Below are 25453 nucleotides of genomic sequence, written 5' to 3'. Positions count from 1 at the left end.
TAACTGTAAAATCAACCGACTCGCGCCGCGTAAACAAGGTTCGCTTTGTGTCGATACTTCGGAAGGCATCGAACTCGGCGGGTTGTGACGTCGTGAGTCTCCGCGTTTTCTGTTGTTTGTTTGTTATTCAGTCGTGAAAATAGGGGCCAATCAGAATCGGATAAACAAAGAGGAGCGGCCCACTGATTGGCCAGACTGTCGCCAAGCCGAGACTCTGCGCCCAATCGGAGCCAGGTTCAGGAGCATCTTCTACGCTCAGTGGACTCGGCCATTTCTTTAGTGAAGCGTAGCAGCATAACCAGTCGAAGTGAATTTCTTGTGGTTGTTCGGTAATTTTGAAAGTTGAAAGAAGCAAGGACAACCAAAAGGATGATACACTCCGGGCGCACCAAGCTCGAGGTAACCCATGCGCCTATAATCCTGTTAGGTATCGTTAAACAAGTAATATCGAACATCGGGATACGCTGCACGGTATATGCGTGTTGTCATTACTGTGGCGAACAGCTGATCCGCATTTCTGTCTCCTCGGCCTGCGACACAAACTTCAAAATTTCGCACCGCAGTTAGACTCTATCCGAACCACTGTTTGATATCGCCGATTGCTTCGCGGCTCACGGAAGCTTCTTCCTCGCCGTTATACTTGTGTTTTCATCCTCCAATCTCGCGGTCGGTGTCTCTTTGTTCCCTCTGTATTTTACTTGCCTCATCGACTTACTTCAGGCGGTTTTTCCTTTGTTGTTTACAACGGAACCATCGTCTGGCTGGATTAAAAATCGTTACTTTTTTCATTGTTATTTGATTTTGGAATGATAATTCCAAGCTAGTAGATATTGATTCTGATAAGTTGTGCTTTATTTTTTTCGTATACAATTTTTCACGAGACAAAGAACTTGTTATTTTTTATACTTTAATCTACCAATGTTTATGCTTGTATACGTTTGCAATCGTCGTTGCGAAAATATCGAAATAAACAACTGATCAATCTACCCTCAATTCTATATGTAGACAATTTGAGTGATGTAGTAAACACTGCAACCAACAACTAATTTAAAATACGAATGTTTTGATGTTTGTTGATTTTATTGTTTTCTGCAATTCTAAACCACATTCAATCATGAAAGGTTGTCTACAGATATTCATTATTGCAAGACTTGGCTTATTATTCAGGCACAAATATTGCCCAACATCTTTGAAAGTGTTTGAGGTGAAATAGAATTGTGTTTCATACAAGATTATCAGTTTCAAAGAATAAACAAATTGGATTTCTATGGTCAAGACAAAAAAAGAGATATGTCAGAAATCAACCTAACATTTGCTATAACTTTTATTCCAAAGCAAGCATTCATTTTTCTTAGTCAAAAACGTGTCTAATTTGTTCAAATTTTCACATTTCATGCCCTCTATGATAACTGCGCCAAATTCAACTGTTTTTTAAAGTCAATTATTGTTCAATATATTCGATTGATTTTACTGAATTGGGACACCGTGTACAGATTGTACGAAGTTAGTTGAATATATAATTTTATTGCTCGCATACACCAAGTACTTCATTGTTAATGTTTTTGTTCTATCATTCTATCATCACGTTACAGTGTCAAGTGAATTACAGTGACGTAAATCGCTCCCTCTACTGCACACTAGTCAGTGGTTCATAGCTATGGCTTAGATGCCGTTATCTGATGACTTCATAATTTTACTATCAGTCTAGCACTTGTTTTGTGATTGGTTGGATTAAGGCTGTTCGGTTGCTGTTCTATTCAGAGCTAAGCATTCAGTCGCTCTTCGTGAAGCGTTGACTATTCTAAGAATTGCTGCAAAAATAGTACCAAGTATATGTATATTCAAGCTGCAGAATTGGAAAACGTTGATGAAGAAGTATAATATGCAAATAAGAAACATTACGAATGAGAATTAGACAATTACAAATGGTATGAGCAAGAGAGAGAAATATGGATAAGCAAGTGACGCAAAAGCACTCTGTTATGAAATGTAATCATATTTTGTTTGCGAGAATTACGTATAGTGGAAATTATTTTTTAAATTGGATAAGATAGGAAGGTGGAATTTTTCATTTGCTTAACTTTTTTTTTCATCTCATAGTACCTATTGAAAAGATGATTCTCGATATCTTTTACATTTCTATCTCGATATGTTCTTCAGTAATGGAAGTTTCAAATAATTCCCATTGAAATTTTTCCAATGAATATAACTGTAAAATTAAATGAGACGTCGAAATACGTCAAAACGTTTTCTTTCATCTCGAGTCATAGATTCATAAATAGAATATTCATAAATCATAAGTTTAGAAATAACAAATTTTTTCAAAAATAACACAAAAGAAATTTATTTTTCAACATGGTACTCCCATCCGCTATTCTTTTATTAATAATATATTGTTTTTATTGTTTATTCAAATTTGAATTTTGATGGAATTCTTGCGAAAAAAAGTTAACATCTCGTTAGATAAGAAATTTACTTCATGAAATGCGTAGTCGACTATGATACAGTATACAGGACTTTCCTTTTTTCACTAAACTAAACAGAAAATTTTTGTGTGATAAACTTTTTCTCCTAATTAAAGAAACAAACAGCTTCATAGCGTAACGCTCAATCGACAGTAAATTTCATGAAACAAATTTCTCGCCTAATGAGAAATATATTAATTTTTTTTCGGTAGTTGACATTTGACCCAATTGATATTTAAATATATAATAGAAATATAACAAAACAGGTTCATAATGATAGTTGGCTTAAAATTTACAAACAAATACATTCAAGGATATTCTTTGGAAAACTTACTTAATGTAATCATTGAGATTATAAGAATTCTTTTTCGAGTTTGATTTTTATACGATTATAATTTTTCAATATTTTTCCAAAGAATTTTTTCAACATCTTACTTTGGTTCATTTTATAATCATTTAAAAAGTTTGTAACTCCAAAACAGTGAGGATATATAATTCAAAAAATTTATGAATATTCCTTTTTATAAGTAGAATTAAATTTTTATGAAATGAAGCAAATGAAAAATTTGACCATGAATCTTATCAGATTTAAAAAATAATGTCCTATAAGTAGAATATATTTTAATGACCTTTTTATGTTAGCCTGATGAATAATCAGTTTTATTTTATTTTCTAAAGTAAAGGAGTTGTATGTACAAAGTGACTGTTGACTATCGGCGGAGACAATTATCTAATTCATTTAACGGGTATGTATATTTACTAAATCTAGGAAAACTAAATCTTCACTGATATTGCATCATTCAGAAGACCTTTGTTGTTTTCTTTTTGTTTTTGTTTTTTTGACCGCCTAACATCGCTGTGAATAATACGCAAATATCTGTTCATACTAAAATAATCATGGAGTTAGTTTCATGCAAAATGAAAGCACTCTTATTTCTGCAATACTAGGCGCGTATTACAATTATTAGAAGTTACGGATCATTACTGCTTATCTGCTTGTCTCAGCACTAACATTCGAGTATATTGGTTTTCGTAATATATGTTTGTCGAAAGTACAAGTTCAGCCTATTATTAACGTTCACAGAGGTACAGAACATTTCTGTGCTCGTTTATAACTATTCATAAGCAGGCACCAGCTGATTATTCTACACGTTAAATTTGGATCTCATTGTCAGGGGGTAATATATACTTTGAGCAATGTGAATACCGAAGCATTAATTAAATGATAAAGTTATGATGATACAGTACCAACAGACTTTACTTTGTTCTATATTTCAAGTGTTACAATAACTTCATTGCTTTCATTCATTATTTGCATTGCTTGGGGTTGGGCATACCATTAATGTGATTCAGTTATTCGTACCCATCTACCCATATGTGTACGTGATTTTTAGCACGCATGAACATGCGAGTAAAAAAATTGCGCTCATTTCAGAACGCAACATAATCAGTATCATAAATCAATGAAGGATTACTTAACAGCCTCCTTGTGAAAAAAGTTAAGTTCAACGGTTTTTTCTTAGAAAAAAGCAAGTCGAATCGGCGTTGGTGGTGGAGGTCAGATACAAGGAGTCGAGGAAGCCGGAAGCGGCGGGGGTCAGTGGTGGCGACAACAGCAACCCTCGCATCATCATCATCATCATCACCATCATCACCACCATCACAGTGGTTACTACACTGCTCAACACAATCACAACAATCCTGTCACCACGATGAAGCAGTCTTACATGCAGGTCGGTTCGCCGCTTGTTATCACTGTGTGTACGTTTAAGAAAAAACGTGAACGCAGCTAAAAATCAGAGAATTTTGAGAACCGGGAAAAATGCGACAATTTGCTGGTACTTCGGGATATTAATCAAAATTATATGAAATCGAAGTTAGTAACTGTGAAATAATGAAAAATCTAGAAAAATGTACTTTTTTGCAACTTTGTAATGATTTTGAATTAAATGAGTTGGCCAAATATTAGTATTATCCTGCTCAAGTGAAAGAACTTAAACAGCAAGAAAGTTAAATTCGAGAGTGCAAGATAGGATATCCAGAAAGAGAAAAAGATCGTCCAAGGGCAGAGCATTGCTTTTTCTATAGTCGAATATTCACTAGTTTTGAACATTGAAATAATTGACAGTTTATTATTTATTCCAATAATGTTCAACATTTAGTTTTGTCATCATTTAAACTCACAAAAAACTTAAAATTTGTTCTTATCAATAAGTTCACAAGATGTACCCGACAATGAATAAAGTTTATATAATATTTTCACATTCTGAATGTGCTTTGAAATTAGTAACATTCCGATGAAAAGTATTCACACATAAGATTGTATACCTGGATCTGCATTGTATCAATGTACAATTCCTACAGAATTTCAAAATTTTTTGAGGCCTAAACTACATTTATGGAAACTCAACTGCAATGTTAGAAAGCGCTGCAATATGTGAAGCACTTGCAAAATGAAATGGATCAAATATTTTTTTTCTGGATAATAGGTTTAGTAATAATCCAGTAAGTACCAGTAACCCATGTCAAATTTTCATATACACCCTAGTGTTACCCAAACTTGTTTACGCAATTTTTCAATCCTATGAATCATCCAATGTAATAAATAATCCTTATTGTTCCAGTTGACACGAGTCTTTCATGATGATGAAGCACAGATTAATAAGAAGCTTCCAAAGGAACTTTTACTTAGGTATTGTTTTTCTGTCTCAACACACATCGTTTATGTATTTTAATATTATGGTAGTATAGAAGCTCATCGATGATAAAAAATAACTGCAATCACACACGATTCGGTAACAAAAAGGAGTTGGATTATACTAGACCGGGAGCCCATAACACTTTTTTCATGTCTCATTTGTTCACACTCAGCAGTATAAGACCCACACAAATCCTACCTTCCACCACACGGAGATGACTTCGCCGAACATAAATCGTGGACCAAAAAGTGGGGGCTGTGCCGGTGAAGCTGTATTAAAAAACCCGGGATCTAGAATTATTACTTACCGTTTGGCGTTTGTCGCAAATTACTGTAAATGAAAAAAAAGTTTGGGCGGACAGCATTGTCGAACGTGTAGAGTGGATATGACGCGAAGCGACTCTGTTAATTGTTGTAAAAAATTGTTAATAAAAAATCATAACTTCTTAACGTTCGGCATTTTGTTAATTCATATAATTATATACTAAAACTCGAGATAATATGATCGCCAAATATTTAGGCTGGATCGGGGGCCAGCCACCTACGCGTACTTTTGTCGTAAGGGTGTGAGTATGCGTGTATCACACATTAATGTTCGGCACTGATTTTATATGGTTTATCAAATAAAATGGAAGTATAAAAAATACATGCCGAACAAATTAATTGGATATTGAACTTTGTAGACCTTAAAATCCAAGTTTAGTCAACAGTATTATTTGTTACCGTTCGGCGATGGTGTTTTATGATTAATAATAGTATAATAAACGTATCAATGTAACTCCTGAACAAAATGATGAGAAATATTTCATGTAACTAGGGAAAAAAGAATCCATAAATAATTCCTTAATACAACGGTATAAACGGCCGATTTTGTTATGTTGGGTTTGCAAAAATTCCGTAACAGATATTTTTCAATTAATTATGGTGTGCCGAACAAAAAAACGTAATCGCCGAACATTCATATTGCTAAGGGTCAATAGTTTTCGAAACAAAAATTATGCAAATAGTAGAATATGTGAACTTTGATAATTTTTTTTTTCGGAAACTATAGAGTTCAGTAAAAAATGTTATATAATAAAAATATCTTAGAATCGATTAAAGAATATCCTCAATTTTTTTCAGAATCAAAAAAAAAATTTTAATATTTTAATGTTTTAGATATTTCGGAAAACCAAAAATCATCTCTAAAAATTTTCAAAAAAAATTGAAGGAATTCTTTGACTAATTCTAAGATATTTTTGTTCACAGATAATTTGTGCTGAACTCAATACTTTTCTAGAAAAAAATTACCTTATATTTTTGTAGAATATTTAAGTGCTTGCAGCTACATTGTAAAAAGGAGTGGTTCAATGATTACATAAAAATTCCCTGTCAAACTTTAACTATCGTGAACACCCCTGATCATGATTACAGCATGAGTTCTTGGCGGTAACATTGCAAGAAAAAATCCAGAAAACAAATTTTTTCAAAAATTTCCACGATTTTCATGCTTAAATCGGCCATATTTTTTTTTCTTGATGTCTAATCGGAATTTTGAGCCCGTATTCTGACACAACAGTACCTCGTACCACCCATTTTTTGTTTATTTCGGAGAGCACTTTTTAATTGAATTGATATATAAACCGCACAGCTGACCGTACTCGCCGTCCGCGTGTTGCCTGAATCTGCCACCGAGCCGCGCCACTAGAGTTATCCAAGAGGCGTATACGTTTAAATTTTTCAATACTTGGCACCGCGTGCCTTGATATTTTTTTTTGGAATAAGTTCCTTTGTATCCATCGTTTTAACGTGCAACTTGACAAATTGCTTACTATAATGGACATCTATAAAATGCAATGCATGCCGAACGATAGATAGCTATTATGATATATGAGCATTGGGCCGACAATTTACAACTGTTTTTTACGTCATGCAGATCCATTCAAATTGTTCGGCAATAGCTAGTTTTTCATATTTTGCATTGTAATGAGTTGCTATAAAAATTCCAAAGGTAAATGTATGATACACGCATACTCTACACCCTTACGACAAAAGTACGCGTAGGTGGCTGGCCCCCGATCCAACCTAAATATTCGGCGATCATATTATCTCGAGTTTTAGTATATAATTATATGAATTAACAAAATGCCGAACGTTAAGAAGTTATGATTTTTTATTAACAATTTTTTACAACAATAAACAGAGTCACTTCGCGTCATATCCACTCTACACGTTCGGCAATGCCGTCCGCCCAAACTTTTTTTTCATTTACAGTAATTTGCGACAAACGCCAAACGGTAAGTAATAATTCTAGATCCCGGATTTTTTAATACAGCTTCACCGGCATAGCCCCCACTTTTTGGTCCACGATTTACGTTCGGCGAAGTCATCTCCGTGTGTTGGAAGGTAGGATTTGGGTGGGTCTTACACTGCTGAGTCTGAACAAATGAGACATGAAAAAAGTGTCATGAGCTCCAGGTCTATACCTATTTATAATTTGACAGGATTTTATCATACTTGGACGTGGTTTCGCTGTGTCGATGTGCCCAAGTCAGCAAAGCTTGGAACGTTCTGGCCTTGGATGGATCCAACTGGCAGAGAATTGATTTGTTTGATTTTCAACGGGATGTCGAGGTAAAGCAAGTTCATTGTGAAAGTACTTGGTAGGGAATTGAAATGTATAAATTCACCGATTTAATATATGAATATTTTTAAAATCACTCATCCTCAGGGTCCCGTTATTGAAAACATATCCAGACGCTGTGGTGGATTTCTTAGACAGTTATCATTGAGGGGATGCCAAAGTATAGGGAACAATTCGATGCGAACATTGGCCCAATTATGTCCGAACATTGAAGAGCTTAATCTAAGTCGATGCAAAAAGATATCGGACACAACGTGTGCTGCGTTGAGTAGTCATTGCCCAAAATTACAACGACTGAATTTAGACTCGTGTCCCGAAGTGACGGACCTCTCTCTAAAAGATCTCTCCGAAGGCTGCCCTCTTTTGACGCACGTCAACCTCTCGTGGTGCGAACTTCTCACGGATAACGGGGTTGAAGCTTTGGCCAGGGGATGTCCAGAGCTAAGAAGTTTTCTTAGCAAAGGTTGCCGGCAACTAACTGACAGAGCCGTCAAATGTTTGGCTCGGTATTGTCCTAACATGGAGGCCATTAATTTACATGAATGTAGAGTAAGTAATTTCTTTCTAAGTCAGCAGTTTACCATTAATTTCATTCCAATGTTCGTAATACTTACTCCATTACTTGTTCGTATACTTTATTTCGATGTCTAGTAAAGAGTGGTAAAAAAATGTCAACCCTATTGTTGACTGCTCTGACAGAAAAGAATTTCGTGTAAGAAATATTGGTGAAATTAATTATCCAATCTGAAATAAAATTTCAGAATATCACTGACGATGCTGTACGAGAGCTTAGCGAGCGGTGTTCCAGACTTCACTACGTTTGTTTGTCCAACTGTCCTAATCTTACAGACGCAGCGTTAGTAACACTGGCGCAACACTGTCCATTATTAGGAACACTTGAATGTGTTGCATGCACGCACTTCACTGATGCTGGGTTCCAAGCCTTGGCCAGAGTAAGTTGTTCACACTAGTCTGTTTGAGTCTGATCTGCAATTCGGAATTCAAAACAAACCTGTACTTTATTCAGAATTGCAGATTATTGGAGAAAATGGACCTGGAGGAGTGCGTCTTGATTACGGATGCCACCTTGATACATTTGGCCATGGGATGTCCTCGACTGGAAAAACTCGTGAGTGGCACAAGCTTCTTCCATCCTCTAAGGAGCATACATACGAGTAGATGGCTGAGAATGTGGGTGCATTTTGGGGATTTATATCGCGACAACCAATCGTTCAATTTGATTGGGATTCATTTTATTCAAAATTATATAGATGAGACCTTGTTAACGAATTTTTTCCACGAGAATCAATTAATAGGAAGCATTGTTATTGACAGTAATGTCAATTATTTCGCTCGGCGACATTTTTTGCAATGCCCACGATATTTCAAATACAGCCCAACTGATTTACTTCAAGTTTGAATACAGTACTCTTGAATAATTCATCCCTTTTGCCAAAATCTCACTTTTTCTTATCGTATCTATCAGCTAATGTGATGGCAGAAGTTGTAAACTGTTGACGAAAAATCGAATTTCAATTTCAAACGATAATGATTTTGTCTCAAAAATAAAAAAAAATAATTAAAATGGCGTTTTTGAAATATCCATAAAATTGCAAAACATGTCACCGAACAAAATGTTCGACGTTACTGTAAATAACAATGTTTGCTATTATGTGGATGTAGTAAACAAACAATACGTAAATGAAGTGCGATCTACATACTTTGTATAAAACGAACCCTAATCGAATTGAATAATTGGTCAAAGAAATATAAATACTCAAAGTTCGTGCACTTTTTCAACTGACTACTCACACGTACCACCTTAAACTGAACAATTCAAATAACTTAGGTTAAAAATGTTGAAACAGAGCTTATCCCACTGCGAACTTATAACTGACGAGGGTATTCGGCAACTGGCACTATCCCCATGTGCGTCCGAACACCTGGCAGTTCTGGAACTGGACAATTGTCCTTTGATCACTGATGCCAGTCTTGATCATTTGCTCCAAGCTTGTCACAATCTACAGCGCATCGAACTCTATGACTGTCAGCTCATCACTAGAGCTGGCATACGAAGATTGAGGGTAACTTGTCCATTACTTTTTATTCTACGTTTATTTGAACGTGTTGCGGTTTACTTGCTTTTCCAATTTTTTTTCTTACTTCATGGGACACATATTGATAAATTTTTAGGAGGCAAGTTGACGTCATGAACTTCTAGTATATTCTGTGACTTTTTTGCAATAAAATTTCTTTGCCTGGTGCTACTTACGTAGTATATGCAGTCCTTTGAAGAGTTCTTGATTTAATTGAATTCTAAATAATGTTTGTTCCGGTGTTTTGCAACAATCAAGTCTTCCATTCTTTGGTGAGTATACCTACACTATCAAATTGTGGATGAATCACGTTGGAAGAGATTCTAGATGTCAAGTTTTTTTTTTGCAAGAAGCACTGCGACCACCTACTAAACACCGTTAAACTGTTCAAATTTAGGGTAATATATTGTTATTAATTTTTTTGCCAGAACAATCTCTAAACTGTATCTTATACCGTACAACAAATCCTTTTGAAGTATAATTCCATGGATTCCATAACAAAAATCTTTTTAAGTTTAAGTCTAAGCGGTGTCTCTGCAGCAGCCGACTTTATTCCATTCAAATAGCATGTACAAAAAAAAAACATCTACTTATTGCAGTTTTTTCGCGAAATTTTCCGAAATAATCGTGAGTACGTCCTTGTATGGATATAATCGTGTAGTCACATTATTTTGAAAAATAGTGATACCTTTTTCTTATATTGGAACAACCGAAAACCAGAAATTAGCAAAATCAGGAAATTTTGTACCGTTTCTTCAAATCGGTAGACTGAAGCCGACCTTCGCAGGTATCAATGAAAACAAGTATGTTTTCAGGTATTTACATTGACATGAAATCAGTCCAATTGCGAAATCGTAGTACACGTTTTATTTTGAAAAATTCCACGAAGAAGCTGGAATAAGTGTTTTTTCCGCTCTAATAAAATACGAACGTGTCACATGATAAAAGGCACCTCTTAGGCTTGAACTAAAAATTCTATATTTCGAGAGGATTTTCAATTCGGGCAAACCTAACGTGAAGATCTTGTTCCGTCGAAGAAATGTATTGCCCAAAGCTGAAACGGTCGAAGACTGTGCATAGTAGATGTTCCAGAGAAGACATTACTAGGGGTATAAAATTGGACGTGTGCGTAAATTACAACTTCGAACCCTCTGTAATCTATCTGAGACTCGTTATGATAAAGTCAGTGTTCAGTATGGATTCAAATTTCTGTTACAGACACACCTTCCGAACATAAAGGTTCACGCATATTTTGCACCAGTCACACCTCCACCAAGTGCTGGAGCATCGAGACAACGTTACTGCAGATGTTGCGTGATACTGTGATCTGTTCATTTGTTTGATAATTAAACGTAATGGGCTACTGTTGTGATTACGGGATTTGTGAACGGTTCGCGATACCCGGAATCGGGAGAACGATACATGCCTGATGCGGTGAATCACTATGCAATGTTGGCTGACGGCGCGAATTGAATCTTCGATGATCAATAGCCCGTGTACTTGTCAACGATTGAATAATAATTCATTATCTATTATTGTTTAATGCGTTCTGCCCGTCTCATGCTTGGAGAGTGAATCACGAATAGATTTTGTTGCTGTGCATCTGAGTCGTTGACACATGGATAGCGTGTCGCTAGTGCTGGAAGTCATTTCTACATCGCACGAGATTTGTTGCTTTACTCGCACAGTGCGAGTAACAGTGTGATAATCAAGTCTATACCATTAGTTTCTATATTTCTACTTATCGTTTCTTGGTTTCTTAAAAGCCAAAGCGTACGACACTCGGTACAAAGACGCAATGCTGCTGTCAGAAATTTGGTAACTGGTTGAAACTGGTATTTTTTTTACCGCGTCATTATTTGATTCGACAGACCCGCTGGGGATTTTATTTCGTTGTTTCGTAACTTATATCTGTCACATCGTAATGCGTAACTATTTGCGAATTGCCCAAGTATTATATGTACATGTAATCATTATCATTAATTTTCTTTCATTTTTTACTCAACTTGGACGCTTTTGTCGTGATCCTGGCTAGGAGAGTACAGAGACTGACAAACGGATCAAAGCGTAATTTCAATTCACGTTTGAAGTACATATTTCTCAGTAGCCTACCGCAGATCAGATACACTGGTATGTGTAATCAGAAATTGCATTCGTATTATACATGTATATGTGGGGCATTCCTCTTCAACTATACCAACATTCGCGGGAAGTTCGGTGAAATTTTTTTTATGGGATTGAGTAAAGCTACGTAAATAGTTGAAGAAATTGATTTTCATGACTGTGGCCCGTCAATAATAATAACAATAATAATTATCATTCATGGACAACTAATGGTTTGTGAAAATAATCGTACTCAGAACAAATGTACGGTTCACAGATGTCAATAACGTGGCAAAACATGGATAAAATCCTAAATGATCAAGGTTGAATGTTGGTCAAGTTGGCATGGAATATCCCATATCTATATACAGTAAGGTGATATGTACACGAAGTAATCATTAGTGGCAATAAATTTGCCGCGATATACCTTATATATTTGAATAAACTGACGATAATCTAAAAATATATTATATAATATTGTAAGAAAAAACGAGAAGAAAATTTCGAGAAAAGCGGAAAGAAATGAAAAAAAAACAATTGAAACAAATTACCCATAATAATAATAATAATTACCATTATTATTATGATAATAAGATATGTTTTATACGCTGCTGGTCGTCTTTAGAATTATACGTAATCGTAAAGTGTAGTCTGTGCAAATGTTGATGTATGTTACTAATGCGTATGTATGCTATTTCACTAAATTTGGCACCAACGTAATGTATTCTTTTTATTCGTTGCTAAAGGTAGCAACACTTAGTTATTCGGTATTTCCGATGAGGCCGGTGCTATATCAACATTAGCTTGGGTGTTGGTGTTAGGCTTAGTGAATAAGTCGTTTCGAATAATGAGCCCTACACATTATATACAAGGTGATTGATTATTATTAATAGCTCCAGGCGGATATCTCGAAAACGAAAAGAGAAACGTTGAAACATTAGAAGAATTTGAGTTTTCAATTTAAATTTGCCAAAAATTCGGTAAGATTTCTTGACTTTTCCATAATATTTCCAGGTAAAATAAAAATCTGACTAATCCAGATTTTCTAGGTTTTCCGGGTTTTCACGTAGAGTGATAATCCGAAGTTTGCTATTATCTCGCCATTAGCTGCTTGTATCCAAAATATATATTCTCCGTCTAAAATCAGACATTAGTTCCGAAATCTCGGAAATGGTACGACCCTGAAGCCAACGCATATCGGTATCATCTTCCCCCTTCGAAACACTCTAAGTTTTGTGTAAAACTTTTTTTGTACCTTTTCATTCTTGGGATGTTCGCCAGAGATGAATGAAATCGACTACCCTGTATAATAGAGTACAGAGTTGCGTTCTCGATATATTTAAGTAATTAGAGTGTGCCTGAAATTTTTTTTGTGGTTTTTAAACCCAATAGGAGAAATTCATCATTACGGGTACAGTACCGCTGATGTGCACTACCCTCAATCATTTTTAATGCCACATGTGAACGCGTTTTGAAAATATTGGTCCCCAAAAATTGTGATCTCATATTAAAATCTTGTTTGGTCATGAGTTTGCAAGATTCCTCTCATGAGCGACATTCATTACATCTTGACTTTCTTCCCTTTGTACAGTCAGTGTCACGGTAAACTCTTGCAGAAGTCAACGGTAGTTGTTTAATAGTCAAGTGCACTATAATCACATAGAGTTGAATTTCCTATAATAATTAATTTCAAAGTGTGAACGCTGGTTGAGATTGGGTTAGCTGTACGTCCAGCGAATATAGAGTAGGTACGTAAGATGAGAAATTCGGTATTTGTCACACGTGATTCTATATAAATATTATCAAACTTTCTTGAAACATTTTCATTCTTTTTTTTTTTTCATTTTTTCGTTAAAATGGAGTGTGTTTGAGCAAGTGTTTGGCTGTGCAGTAGAATAGATGAATTGAATATAAAAGAAAAACGTAGAAACCATCAAAAGTGTTTATCTGCCTGTCGAACGCCTCTTTTATTACATAATACGCCTGTGATACAAGTAAATTAATACCAGTTACAATAATTTGTAAATGAATGAATGAGTGAAGTGGCTCTCAGATATCGATATCCTATACCAAACGTAAAAACGGTAAAGATAAAATAAAGTAAAAACATAATTAGAAAATTAACATACCCTATGATAAATACAATTTCCAAGGAGCAAATCGAAGTATGTTGTATATCGAAAAATAATACATACCTATACTGTCAATGCAAAATATTTATCCCAACATAACGCAATTTGTATTTACGTAGAGTTTCAAGTTGCACGCAACACTGTATTATTGGACTCTCATTACGCAAAAGGCACTTTTCCAAACGATCTATGTGTTTATTACTACTCTATCAATGTGTAGTCACTCTGTAGTTAGGACCAGTGTTGCATTAAATACTACCCAGGAAAAGAGGAGAATGGGGGAAAAATATTAATCACACTAAAATCGCTATGAAATAAAATATTCGTCTACGATTTAAGGATTAACTTTGTTGCTTGTTCGGATAACTCATTTGCTTGCAGCCCCCATCCCGACAAACGAAAAAAAAAAAAATTTTCTACTGAAATCTGACTTGCGACAATGACTGTTTTTTCATTGTTAGTTATGTTACAATATAGAACCCCAAGGGCAGGAAGTTATAAAGAGTGATTCGCAGTCCCGCGTTTCAGGAAGTGACAAATCCAAAAAATTGAAAACGTAAAATAGCTCGTGAGTTTTTTTTTATATTTTGGATTGCTCATACTTTAAACATTTTTTGTACACAAATTCCTTGCTTCAACAAAACCAGATTGATAATTCATTAAGCTTTTATCGGGAATATCGTCAGTTGCATATGAATCAAATACCTATAATCGTTTGATAAGAATCATCTTCATCATTTGGCTTCATTACGAATAGATTGTTTCATACCTCATACAGGCGTGAGGCGCCTTGCGTATAGTACAGTGCGCTCTCTCAATAGGGCCGCAACAATACAACAGTACCAGTTACCTTTGCGTGAGCGTCGCGCCACGAAAAGGTTTCAAACTCTTTCAGTCGGGCCAGCCTCTCGTGCACGCGCGAATAGATTGTTTACGTCGATTAGACTCCCATTGCGTTTTATTTTAGCCTAAAAAAACACTTCTGTGTCAATATTTGATTAACACATCTTTTTTTTTATACATAATTATTCACGTAAACCTACTATGTAAAAGATTACGTATTTCAATGGGGAATAAGTTCATTTATGTGGTAATAGAAATGACAGAACCATCGCATTTTCGGCGCGGCCCTATTGAGAGAGTTGTGCTTTAAATATAAACTTGGGCCAGGGAGTAGGGGACAGCAACCGTGTACGAAAGCGGGAAGCGGCCCTATTGACAGAGTGCACTGTATTAGCTTATTTTCATATCAAAAATATGTAACAAGAGTATAGTCGTAGGATAGGGATAAAGATAAAATAAAAAAAATAAAAATTCGATTTTCGATATGGGAACCAAATCTGAATGACTCGAGGCAAGACTGATTCCTTTTTTTTCCGTTCAATGTGTACGATAAACAAATATGTTTTTAGGGCGTTTGCATTTTTTTTTTTTTCTCTTTTTTTCGAAACACGTGTAACTTAAGTAATTGTTGAACATTAAAGGTGAACTTTATATGATACCGTATTACATTGATAATACGACTCTCCCATGGACTGTCCGATTATGTCTTGCATTGGCCATATTGTGTAGATTATAGAACAGTAATATCTAATAACTACCGTTATGATAACCATACGTTGATTTAGATTACATAATATTATTTAATATTATACCAATATATTATACATAAATATATATTATATATATATCATGTAATTACGCTGTCTCGTAATAAGCAACCGTGTGTCTTGTATATATTTTCATTAATACATGTATACAATAAACTATATTCAAGGATATTGTTGTATGCAGAAATCGTCCTTCTGACAAGAAACAAGTGTAGTCGTAAACTCCTCTACGCGAATACGCTTGCGGAGTCCGGCTTGTTCAATTGATATTGAATTACAACAATTTAATTTTGCTACACTTTGATGTTTGGTACTAGCGGCTAACTAAAATACATCATTTCATCGACAAAGTTTATGACCATCTTATCAGGAGATAAAGGAAACCCGACTCCTTCTATCTTCATTACGTAGTTGTTTTTCTATTTAAATATTGTACTATAAAATACGTGATGGTATAGCAAACAGATTAATGGTAACTTAATCATATCTCTTTATATGAGTGGCCGTTTGTAGGCCCACAACTTATCATGATCGTAAATACTGTGAATCTTTTCGTACATGTACTTAAAGAAATATAACAAATTGTCGTATTGTCCGGAGTATTTATGCGTAAGAAAACTATCCGCAATATCGTCAGTTGGATTTTCCGCCTCAACTGCTTCAAGAGGCTCGGCAGAATAATTTTCGAGCGCGCCGAACGCGTTCGTATGTAGCTCAACCAAGAATTGATGGATAGCTTCTATCGTGGCCAGGTACCATCTTGGACTCGATTTCTGGTGCCTCCAGAATTGGGAAATACGGGATTTCAAAACAACGCAATCCAGTTCTATGAAAATTATATACAACTATTTCACAATAAGCACTTAACCACAAAGTTGTATCTAAATTACATACTGAAGCCTGCATCACGTGAACTGCCATATTAAGTATTATAACGTGGTATTTATAAATGCGTAAATACCAACCTCTAAGTCTTGGATCCTTGTAAATAGACTTGGTCTGATGCCAGGTACTATCGATGAAAATCGCCCGGGTTATTGGAAATTCGTTACGTATTTTCTGTTCCTTTGAGTGACCTCCATGGTCGACTTTCCTTGTGAACAAATCTTCAATACTGCATGCCGTTTTACTTGGGAAGATCAACACTACCTACAGAAATAAAACTGTTATTTATAACTATGCAATTAATCAATCCGAACTTCACTTCTTAGGGATGATACATACTAAAAATTTTTTGAATTCTCCATTACGAGGAAACAAATGTTTTGTTAATTCAAGTAAATGTGCAGATTCACTTGATAATACAAATTATTGCTCCGACCACTTTTCTATTGGTTCAAATGATATTTCTTCGAATCGAGGAAAAATTTCTTTAGCTATATTTAGTAAGTTCAACAAAATCCTTTCTCTATGTGTGCAAGTTTTGCCACCATACAATGAATAATCCATCCTCGAATACAGTCACCTTGTCGTCCACCAAAATTTCTGGAAACTCTGGATATGTGTATATTCGTACATCTTCTGGGGCTATTAATGCCGCGTGGATCGCCGTACTCTTGCCATCGATTTCCCGAGGGTGTTTTATAATATCAATTTTTATTGGCAACTTGAACAAAAAAAAGTTGAAATGGAAACGCTTCACCTTGTAGTAGAACGACCTGATCTATTGTAAATTGAACGATGAAAGGACCAATAAATAAAAATACAATGCAAGAATTCCATTTTCTCGAGCAAGAGAACGATCGTGAAAGTTTATTTCGTTAAAAATTCGTTATCCAGTGACCTGATTGTAGTTTCCATCGAGTGCCAAGCGCCCGTTAATGATCCGAATTTTTCAAATCTTAAAAATCGAACACTCGCCGATTGGTAATGTAGTTAGGTTGGCAACTGTGGTGCGCTGCTTGTATCGCACCAGTCGGCAAGAATTACATACATTCGAAAATTTAGCGGACCGTGCTGGTCACCGAATTATATTCTATTTCCGTTTTCCAGAGCACAGATTCAGTCACAGGTAACATTGCCAATTTTCGACTACAATTCAAGTCCGTTTAATCTTTGACGGTAGAGGCTAAAAAGTTGTGATAGTCGAGAGAATCACGAATACATCGACTGGTAATAACACGCGTCACTGAGTTTTAAAAATTGAAATAAATTGGAATTGACACTTATGACTGTCTTACTGATCGTTTTTATGAAGACGAATGAAGTGTTTTGGGATCGAAACCTGTATCTGAAACTGAAGCTTTTTTTCCTCAAAAACAAGACATACAAATGTAAATATATAAATGTAAAAATTTCGTTTTCAATTGTACACTTTTAAATGTTTTTCTGGAATAGCGTGAAATATTTGTTGAAAATCAGTTTATGGTACAGAAATTTTTGAGTAGATTCAAATGCGTATTTTGTATACTATAAGTTGGGAAATCAAAGTCCAGGCTAGATGTTAATGTTGACAGCAGTGCTACGCTTCACGACTATTCGAACGAATGAACTTACCTTAACTCGGGGTATATATCGTTCGTCGATAACAGGTGTGCAACAAGAGTAACAAAAAAATTTCCGCGATTTATAACACTTGTCGCAAATCTCTCTGCCCTGAATGGAATCTAAAATTTTGGCATCTCGGATCTTGAACTTAACGAAAGGCGCCCTGTCGATAATCTTTTGCTCCTTTTCCAAGTCCGATAAGCTGTTGTCTGTTGGCACGTGCTTAAAGTTCAGCTGCAAACTCTCTTTCGCCATCTTGTGACTCTGAGACGCACGGGCACGTGCGTTTGGTTAGAGCGCGCAACTTGACTCGGTGTGAGTGACGCGACGCCATCTTTGTGGCAACTTCACACCGCTACATCGCCGAAGCATTCGATTTCCGTTACAGATTCAAATCGTTTGTCAAGAAAATTGGTTGAAATTGTCCTTTTTTATTCAAAACACAGACATGTCACCATTATGCAAATTCCTGCCGCTATGTTATATCTGCATATATTAAAAATAGCGAGAGTTGGGCCATTATGATGGACGCCAGTTTTCCAATCACACTCAGTATCGGAGTGCCTGCGCAGAAGGCAACAAAAAGGAAATGGCGCCTTGAACTCGTATCCGTGGCGAAGTCGCCATTAATTGCTCATGCCGCGATGTTTGAGCGAGGCTTAACCGTGATGCGTTATTTAGGCAATGTTCGTACTTTCTTCAGTTCGAACGTGAGCGTTTTGCAAATGAAGTTAGCAGTCTTTGCAAGCCGATTCCGTAGTGAATATAGAAACGTCAAATTTGCTTAAACTTGAGCAATAATAACGATTTAGTTAGAAAAATATTTAATTTTCTTTCCGAGTACCCATTCGACAAGGTATAAGTTTATCTTGCTCGAGATATTCTCCATTCGAGTTGCTTTGATGCAACGATGTTACGAGACATTTTACAAGTAAGTATCGTCGGTTTACTGCAAAATAAAGGTGACAGTATTTCTGCGATACATTCTGCGTAAAAATTGATTATCTGGGATAATTTTTTTTAGCGTGTGAATTATAGGTGTTCTCCCGGTAATGTATCAAGACTACGATAGCAGGCATAAAAAGATGTTATTGTCTTGAATGCGAAAATAGCCCGTCGAAACCATCCATCCGAGTTCAATGAAGGTATAGGTATTTATATATGCGCTCCGTTAACCTTTTGCAGTTCAGTTCTCGATGGGCCCGTCAACCGTTTCACTCAAGATTCACGGCGAATAGTTTGGTAATTTGATTACGCCGTAATCTGATTAAACGACGCGTCTTTGGTCAATGTCTGGAAATCATTGTCTGGTCCGTGATATTCCGGCTCAGCGTTGTACTCAATATCAGGAAAAAGGGCGCAAGTTTCCCAAGTCACAAAGTTTGGCACTTTTTGAAAATGACGGAAATAGAAAAAACTCACTTTCGTTGCATTCGGGCAAAATTGATGCTCGAATATTAACAGTGAAACATATCATGCGCAATATATGGTATGAGTATTGATATAAATATAAACAAAACGACGACATACGATGTCGTTAACAAAATCAGGGGAAATCTGGATCACTAGGCGAGTAAAAAAATAGCCTCGTTTCCTTCTTTACTTCTTTGTCAAAGCGAACATCCCGTCTCTGTGATCAGTCAATTAAAAAGTATGTTGCACAATTAACGAGTGTATGTCGCCCGAAGGACTCGCCTCGTTGCCGAGCTTGTAATTAAAATCATCCGTGAATCGCTTGTAATAAGTTATCGTATCCTTTTCAGTCATATTTCTCCACCCATCGTCGCAGGAAATACTAGCCGGATACTGTAGAAGTTTCACGCTGATATGTTCAAGAATACTCAAATCAGACCGAGATACGACGGAACGTGTGATAGAGAAGAACTTTAATTCGTGATTATGCTAAAGCCGAATGAATCTTCGCAGAGGAATCTTGAATGTAAAATTTTCGCTTATGCAAAGCAGGTTGTCAAGTCCTGTCGATTTGTCTTTTAATTAGCATTTGAAGAAGGATTTAGTTGGACGTTTCTCTGCACACTTGAAATTCATTCTAGAGCTTAATATACCGGGCCGAGGAGATGTGCAGATGATAGAAAATTATAATACCGAAGAATCAACCGCCAACCCTGCATTTTAAATGTATCTTCACGGGAACACAACGCTAGGATTATGGCATATTATTTTAATTCTTATCATTTAGTTCCTTATTTGTCCGTTCAGACGTAGGAAATTTTTAATGTGTGCCAACAGGCCGTATAATTCTGAAACAACAAATTCAATCTGCAAACAGTTGAAAGTGTTTTTCTTATATATCTATGATCGAGGATAATTCCACGAATAAAATGGTATCTGGTATAGGAATTAATACGTTCAACGTTATATGAAATACATTCAGTTTTCTTAATCGCTTTAATGAATTTTTTTCTTCATGTTGTCACCGTGACAACGGGACTTTCAACTAGCGAAGCTGCAGTGCCTGAGAGTCGCTTGCGCCATACCCATTCTTTAGATCCAATCAATTATTCAAATCGCCATTCAATAATTGGATAAAATTGGTCATAAAATTTCACTACAGCAACGAAGGTGAGAATTTATCGATTTGTAGAACTTTTATCCTGGTTGGTATCTGGCTGCTGACAGCTGTCGCCATTTTCTCACCATTTTATCCTGCAGCTTTTAACCCTCTAGAAAACTACCCACATCGTAATAAATCTCGAGGGTTACTTTTTTCTTGGAGCCCTTATACGACTCGCTTGTGTTCGTGAGCAGTAAAAACCACAAAATGTATGAGAAGCAGAGATAGAGGGATTTGGCGTAACACGAAGCTGGTGTAAAAAATAATAATAATAACAACACACGCACGTTAAATACTTCTTGTTTACGCAATGCAAATCCTTTGCGTTTATTTGATATACGGGCTAGTCTCTTGAAATTTGTATATCTGCTTTTCCTGACCATTCAGTTTAGCTGAATGATCATTGCAACATGTAATTATAGTTCCGATTTCATGCTTAGGCGTATACTAAAATTTAACGTTCGCAACTCCAGAATTTGTATATAAATGTACCTCGTTAAGATAGCGATGGGGTCATTCCACTGCTGTCGTTATTATCATTATGCGAAACCCCGATTTTGCAGATGTTTGGAAATCATCAAGCGTACACGGAGGGAAAGGAAATCTTGAACCAAGAAAATAGATTTTTTTGGAGCCCATTCGCTTCACTCTAATATCATTTATTTGTTCTAAATACGATGACTTGAATTGAACAACTTCGATCTAGTTAATTTGTCAAAATGATTTAGTCAAGCGAACTCCTTGATTCAACAAAAGCCTTTCTTGTCGCGATCGAGTGAGGTATTGATTCGAGTGAATCTTTTGATATGTTTCGAAAATTGAGTTACCTAAATATCATTTCATTCGAAGTTCATGTATTGTTTCTCCAAGTCGCATGTTCGTTGATAGAAACAATTAGGTACTTCAAATAAAATAACTGCATGAATCTAGGCAACAAAAAGGTAAAAGAAACACCACATGCTTTGAAACAAGTAGAGAATATATTCACCGTAAACCTCAGTATACTAGTACTATAAACGGCCACTAGGCGGTGAACTCTCTCGCTAAAGAAATAGCTTCAGAGATGGTGATAAAACCGGGTAGTTGGCTAAGAAGTCAGGTACGGACAACTTAATAGTTTATCATCAGACCTGTTTCAAACGAAGAGAGCATAATACTAATTTGACGGTAATTAAACAGAAAATATCGATACGTATTCCATTATACTTTTACATAACAGTCATAAGTTTGTGGGTCTTACCCAAAAATATCGAATAAATCCTGCCAAATTTTGTGTCAACCGAATTATAAATGATATCATTCGAAGAATAAATTTTGTGTGTTTGGATGACTCTTATCTTCAGTCATTGCAAAATATTAGTGTAACAAATTTCATCACCTGCTTCAACCATTGAACTCTTGACTCAACAAAACATGAATTAGAACAAACTGAGAACAAAGAACAATAAACGATTGAAGTGCGTTCAATCAAATCTTTATTCATTTAGTCATTCAGTAATTTTAGACTAGTACTTTCGCTTTTATAATTTCGTGTATTTGTTGTTTTGATACCGTGTAACGTTGTAAATGACGAAAAACTATCGTCATTTCTTGACGGTTCAACGAATCCGGAATTACTTGAAGGGCAACAAAATTTCAGTCAAAAATATTCTGTGTTTCAAATGTATAAGATGTTGCCGGAGGTCGACAAGGGTCGTGGTTTCGGTGGCATATGAAACCGCCGTTGAAATTTCAAGTCAATCTGTGCACGGTTCGGTAAATATCGTACTCCCGAGAGGCACCTGACTCGTTTTCGTAATTATTATATTAATAATTTTCCTTTACGATATTGCCCTTTATTCGAAATCAATATATAGACATCGGAGACATTTCGGTGGTGCTTAAAACCATGTTTAGAACTTCGGATTGATTTGTGCGATAGTTGGATGTAGCTGGTGTCATGTCTTCTGAGTGCGCATACGACTCACTGGTGAAAGTGAACTTGATTTAATCCGATCCTTCATGCAATACATGCGATTCAACAATGCGAGCGAATGTCATGCAATACGCTGATAATACATGGTGTAGTCACAATTCAAATTTTTTGGTATCTGTAGATTTTTTCCTCCTTCTTCTATTTTCGGAAATTGATTCCCTTGTAGTCAAATGAAAATAATTTTAGCGTCTGGATTCAACCTCTTGACTTGATTGAGATACTTTTCGTCGATTCCACCTTGCGTTCGTAGCAGTGAATGTCTTACAGTGACGAAAAAGACGAAGAGATTTTTTTTTTTTTTGTTAATCGTGAGATTAGAGAATTTGTCTCGTACTTTTCATCCGGATCAGAATGTCTGGTCTTCTAGGGAGGAGATTAATCGAAACGTCTTATCGCTGACACCTCCTCTCTCCTTTCTCTCTTTTCAGACTACCCACTGAAAGTTTCTTCGTCGTTATGGTGCTTAGTGAGACAAAGTTTGAAAAAATACATGCAGCAAAGAATAATCTGCGTTGATTTTCGAATTTCATCATATTAATTAGGTAATCCAATCCCCACGCATATGATACCCACATCCAGTTCATACGATTCTAGATCAGCGAGCAGGATCACTGATACGTTCGTCAGCTAGAAATAATGGTAAATTATTCGGGTTTTCAAGAGCAAACGAGTTCGCTCCCTTAATCACTGATTGCCGACTAAAACATTATTTACTCCATGCATACTCAAATTAAGACATAATTGCTCGGCGCGGAGCTAATTATTGCACGCGTCGATTCCTCTGGTTATAAGTTTTATAGTACATTGCGGTCCTCTGGTGGGTGGCTCGTTTCATTCATTCATTGCACCAGAGTAATTATCGTGAAAATAAATTCTCCTTTCCAGGAGGTTTATATCCGAAGTTACGAGTATAACCATTTACAGCCAAAGTTTTCTTGCCACCGGCTGCAGTTGGGTCTGGCATCACGTATCCTCAGATACAGAGATTGTATTTGATAAAATAATCAGCATGTTGGATAGGAAACCCTGTAAACATTGGTCAAGGTCTTTCAGAACCTATCGCAAATATTTCTTCCGCTTGAAAACGTTACGCTCAATTTTAAAACAAAATGTGGCCGTCAGTTTAATAATCTGTGCTGTCAAGTAATCGAGATCGAGATCGGAATTATCGAGACTTCACTGTATAATACCCGTCTTAAATTCCATCATCGCAATGGGGCGAATTCTGTAAATATTACGGGCCGGATAGTAGTTGAATTAATATATCATTAACGATTAAAAAAAGGCAATTAATGCTTACTAATTTATCATTAGTTATCTAAAACTGATTTAATAACAATTTATGTTCTTAAAACCTTGCAACTTTGCTAATTTTCGTGATAATCGTGCACGAATCATGCAATACAACCTCGCTTTTTTAACTACTAAATCAAATATCTTACCATACAAGTCTTGATGTTTTTCTGTAAAATTTAGAATTTGAATCGGTCTTAAACACACTATGTAAGCATTTTTTTTTTCCATAATACCCATTTTTCATAAATATGTTTACCATTTAACGCCGAGTCTATCGAGGGTAATTCTCCTATTATTATAGATCCTAGGTTAAAATCAGAATTTCAATACTTTTTCTTTACATTGTTTGATGAGTAGCTTGGTCCAAAATTTTAGACATAATGGAACGAAATAATTATCAGTCTTAATACATTTGAATTCGGACATATTCCACTTCCAATGATTTCGTGACGGTGCCACTTTAAGAGGATGCTTGCAATTAGTACTTAGTGCACTTACTGACCGAGTAAAACGTCACTTACTTTGACCATTATCAAAGCTTAATTAAGCAGCGGGGACTTAAAGTGTAGCAGATTGCAGAATTCTAATGGAAGGCCGATCGAGAATATTCAAATATTTTTTTGTTTCATGCATGAAATGTATCAATTGTTGCAACGACCACGATTAGTGGTAATTCAATTACAGGATTAAATTTTCTGGCATTATTGTAGCGTAGGAAAAGGAAGTTTTTTTGATTCTCTGTGTTCGACATTGTACGTAGAATTGTATTAGCTGCGACGTTTTCATGCCGACGATGTATATAAAGCTTTGATGACTATAATCCTTTTAACATGGCACAGCTAACACATCATAGGACTTTGTGTACTTTATACCAGAAAAGGTTTGTATCGTGCAACTTGCTCTGCCGGAATCGTAACACGTGACGGCTTTTGTGACCGTATATAATGTCTACAGTTGGCAGATATCGATTGTATTGTTTAGGAAATGTGCGAGTGATCAAGCCGAACAATATTCCACTATTCAATGGTTACGTCCATGTATGTTTACCAACAAACAAAGGACACACGGTTCGCGAACTGCATTCCGTTTCAGCTGGATGAGATTAAATTTGGAATTGGCGCGGCTGACTTTTGTCATAACAAAGGTAAAAAGCAACGATGCAGTAATTATTGCATGATCCTGTATTGCTGTTGCTCAATAATGCAATGAGAAAATCGTACTATTATATGAGGAAACCAGCGAATCTGGATTTCTGAAGCTACGTGTCGAGCAGCTCCAGCATTTGGTCGCAATGGTCAATAGACACGGCAATGGGGTCATTAACGTGTAAACAAATTACGGATTTCTAATTATCGATTGGTCGATCTCTGCATATAACAGACGGCGCGGTAAG

At 36.0% G+C, this 25453-nt stretch overlaps 2 protein-coding genes across 8 annotated transcripts; one reads left to right on the top strand and one right to left on the bottom strand.

Annotated features, from left to right (window-relative positions):
• The first annotated feature begins 247 nt into the window (after positions 1–247).
• On the top strand, positions 248–12853 carry LOC124297274 (F-box/LRR-repeat protein 20). 6 transcript variants are annotated; one of them, XM_046748126.1, is made up of 11 exons: positions 290–399; positions 1593–1989; positions 3144–3211; positions 3989–4198; positions 5090–5157; positions 7647–7776; positions 7874–8335; positions 8548–8739; positions 8814–8915; positions 9655–9870; positions 11101–12853. In XM_046748126.1, exons 4-11 carry the CDS (start codon positions 4178–4180, stop codon positions 11206–11208), a joined length of 1299 nt encoding a protein of 432 aa, XP_046604082.1. In that variant the 5' UTR covers positions 290–399; positions 1593–1989; positions 3144–3211; positions 3989–4177; the 3' UTR covers positions 11209–12853. The 6 variants fall into 6 exon arrangements, with proteins under 6 accessions (XP_046604080.1, XP_046604081.1, XP_046604083.1 ...); XM_046748125.1 differs by lacking the exon at positions 1593–1989 and having other exon boundaries at positions 249–399; XM_046748127.1 differs by lacking the exon at positions 1593–1989 and having other exon boundaries at positions 254–399; positions 3149–3211.
• A 1725-nt stretch (positions 12854–14578) lies between these two features.
• LOC124297276 (tRNA-uridine aminocarboxypropyltransferase 1) lies at positions 14579–18736 on the bottom strand. Of its 2 annotated transcripts, XM_046748130.1 has the most exons (4): positions 18224–18732; positions 17193–17333; positions 16693–16876; positions 14579–16553 (listed from the first exon to the last, which is right to left on the bottom strand). In XM_046748130.1, the coding sequence occupies exons 1-4, from the start codon at positions 18467–18469 to the stop codon at positions 16219–16221; spliced, it is 906 nt and encodes a 301-aa protein (XP_046604086.1). In that variant the 5' UTR covers positions 18470–18732; the 3' UTR covers positions 14579–16218. The 2 variants fall into 2 exon arrangements, with proteins under 2 accessions (XP_046604086.1, XP_046604087.1); XM_046748131.1 differs by lacking the exon at positions 17193–17333 and having other exon boundaries at positions 18224–18736.
• Between the last annotated feature and the right edge of the window lie 6717 nt (positions 18737–25453).

Source organism: Neodiprion virginianus, chromosome 2 (genome assembly GCF_021901495.1).
Source record: "Neodiprion virginianus isolate iyNeoVirg1 chromosome 2, iyNeoVirg1.1, whole genome shotgun sequence".
In the NCBI taxonomy this organism is placed as follows: Eukaryota; Metazoa; Arthropoda; class Insecta; order Hymenoptera; family Diprionidae; genus Neodiprion; species Neodiprion virginianus.
Note: the sequence above shows the minus strand (reverse complement) of the source record. Positions and strands in the feature narration are given on the sequence as shown.

Excerpts from the sequence above, each read along its gene's own strand:
- LOC124297274 (XM_046748124.1), top strand. The coding sequence starts at position 370 with ATGATACACTCCGGGCGCACCAAGCTCGAG. Across the intron at positions 4,199-5,089 it reads TGAAGCAGTCTTACATGCAG|TTGACACGAGTCTTTCATGA; the intron begins GTCGGTTCGCCG and ends TTATTGTTCCAG. Across the intron at positions 7,777-7,873 it reads ATTTTCAACGGGATGTCGAG|GGTCCCGTTATTGAAAACAT; the intron begins GTAAAGCAAGTT and ends ACTCATCCTCAG.
- LOC124297276 (XM_046748130.1), bottom strand. The coding sequence starts at position 18,469 with ATGGCGAAAGAGAGTTTGCAGCTGAACTTTAAGCACGTGCCAACAGAC. Across the intron at positions 16,877-17,192 it reads AAATTTTGGTGGACGACAAG|GTAGTGTTGATCTTCCCAAG; the intron begins GTGACTGTATTC and ends TTATTTCTGTAG. Across the intron at positions 16,554-16,692 it reads CAAGGATCCAAGACTTAGAG|AACTGGATTGCGTTGTTTTG; the intron begins GTTGGTATTTAC and ends TAATTTTCATAG.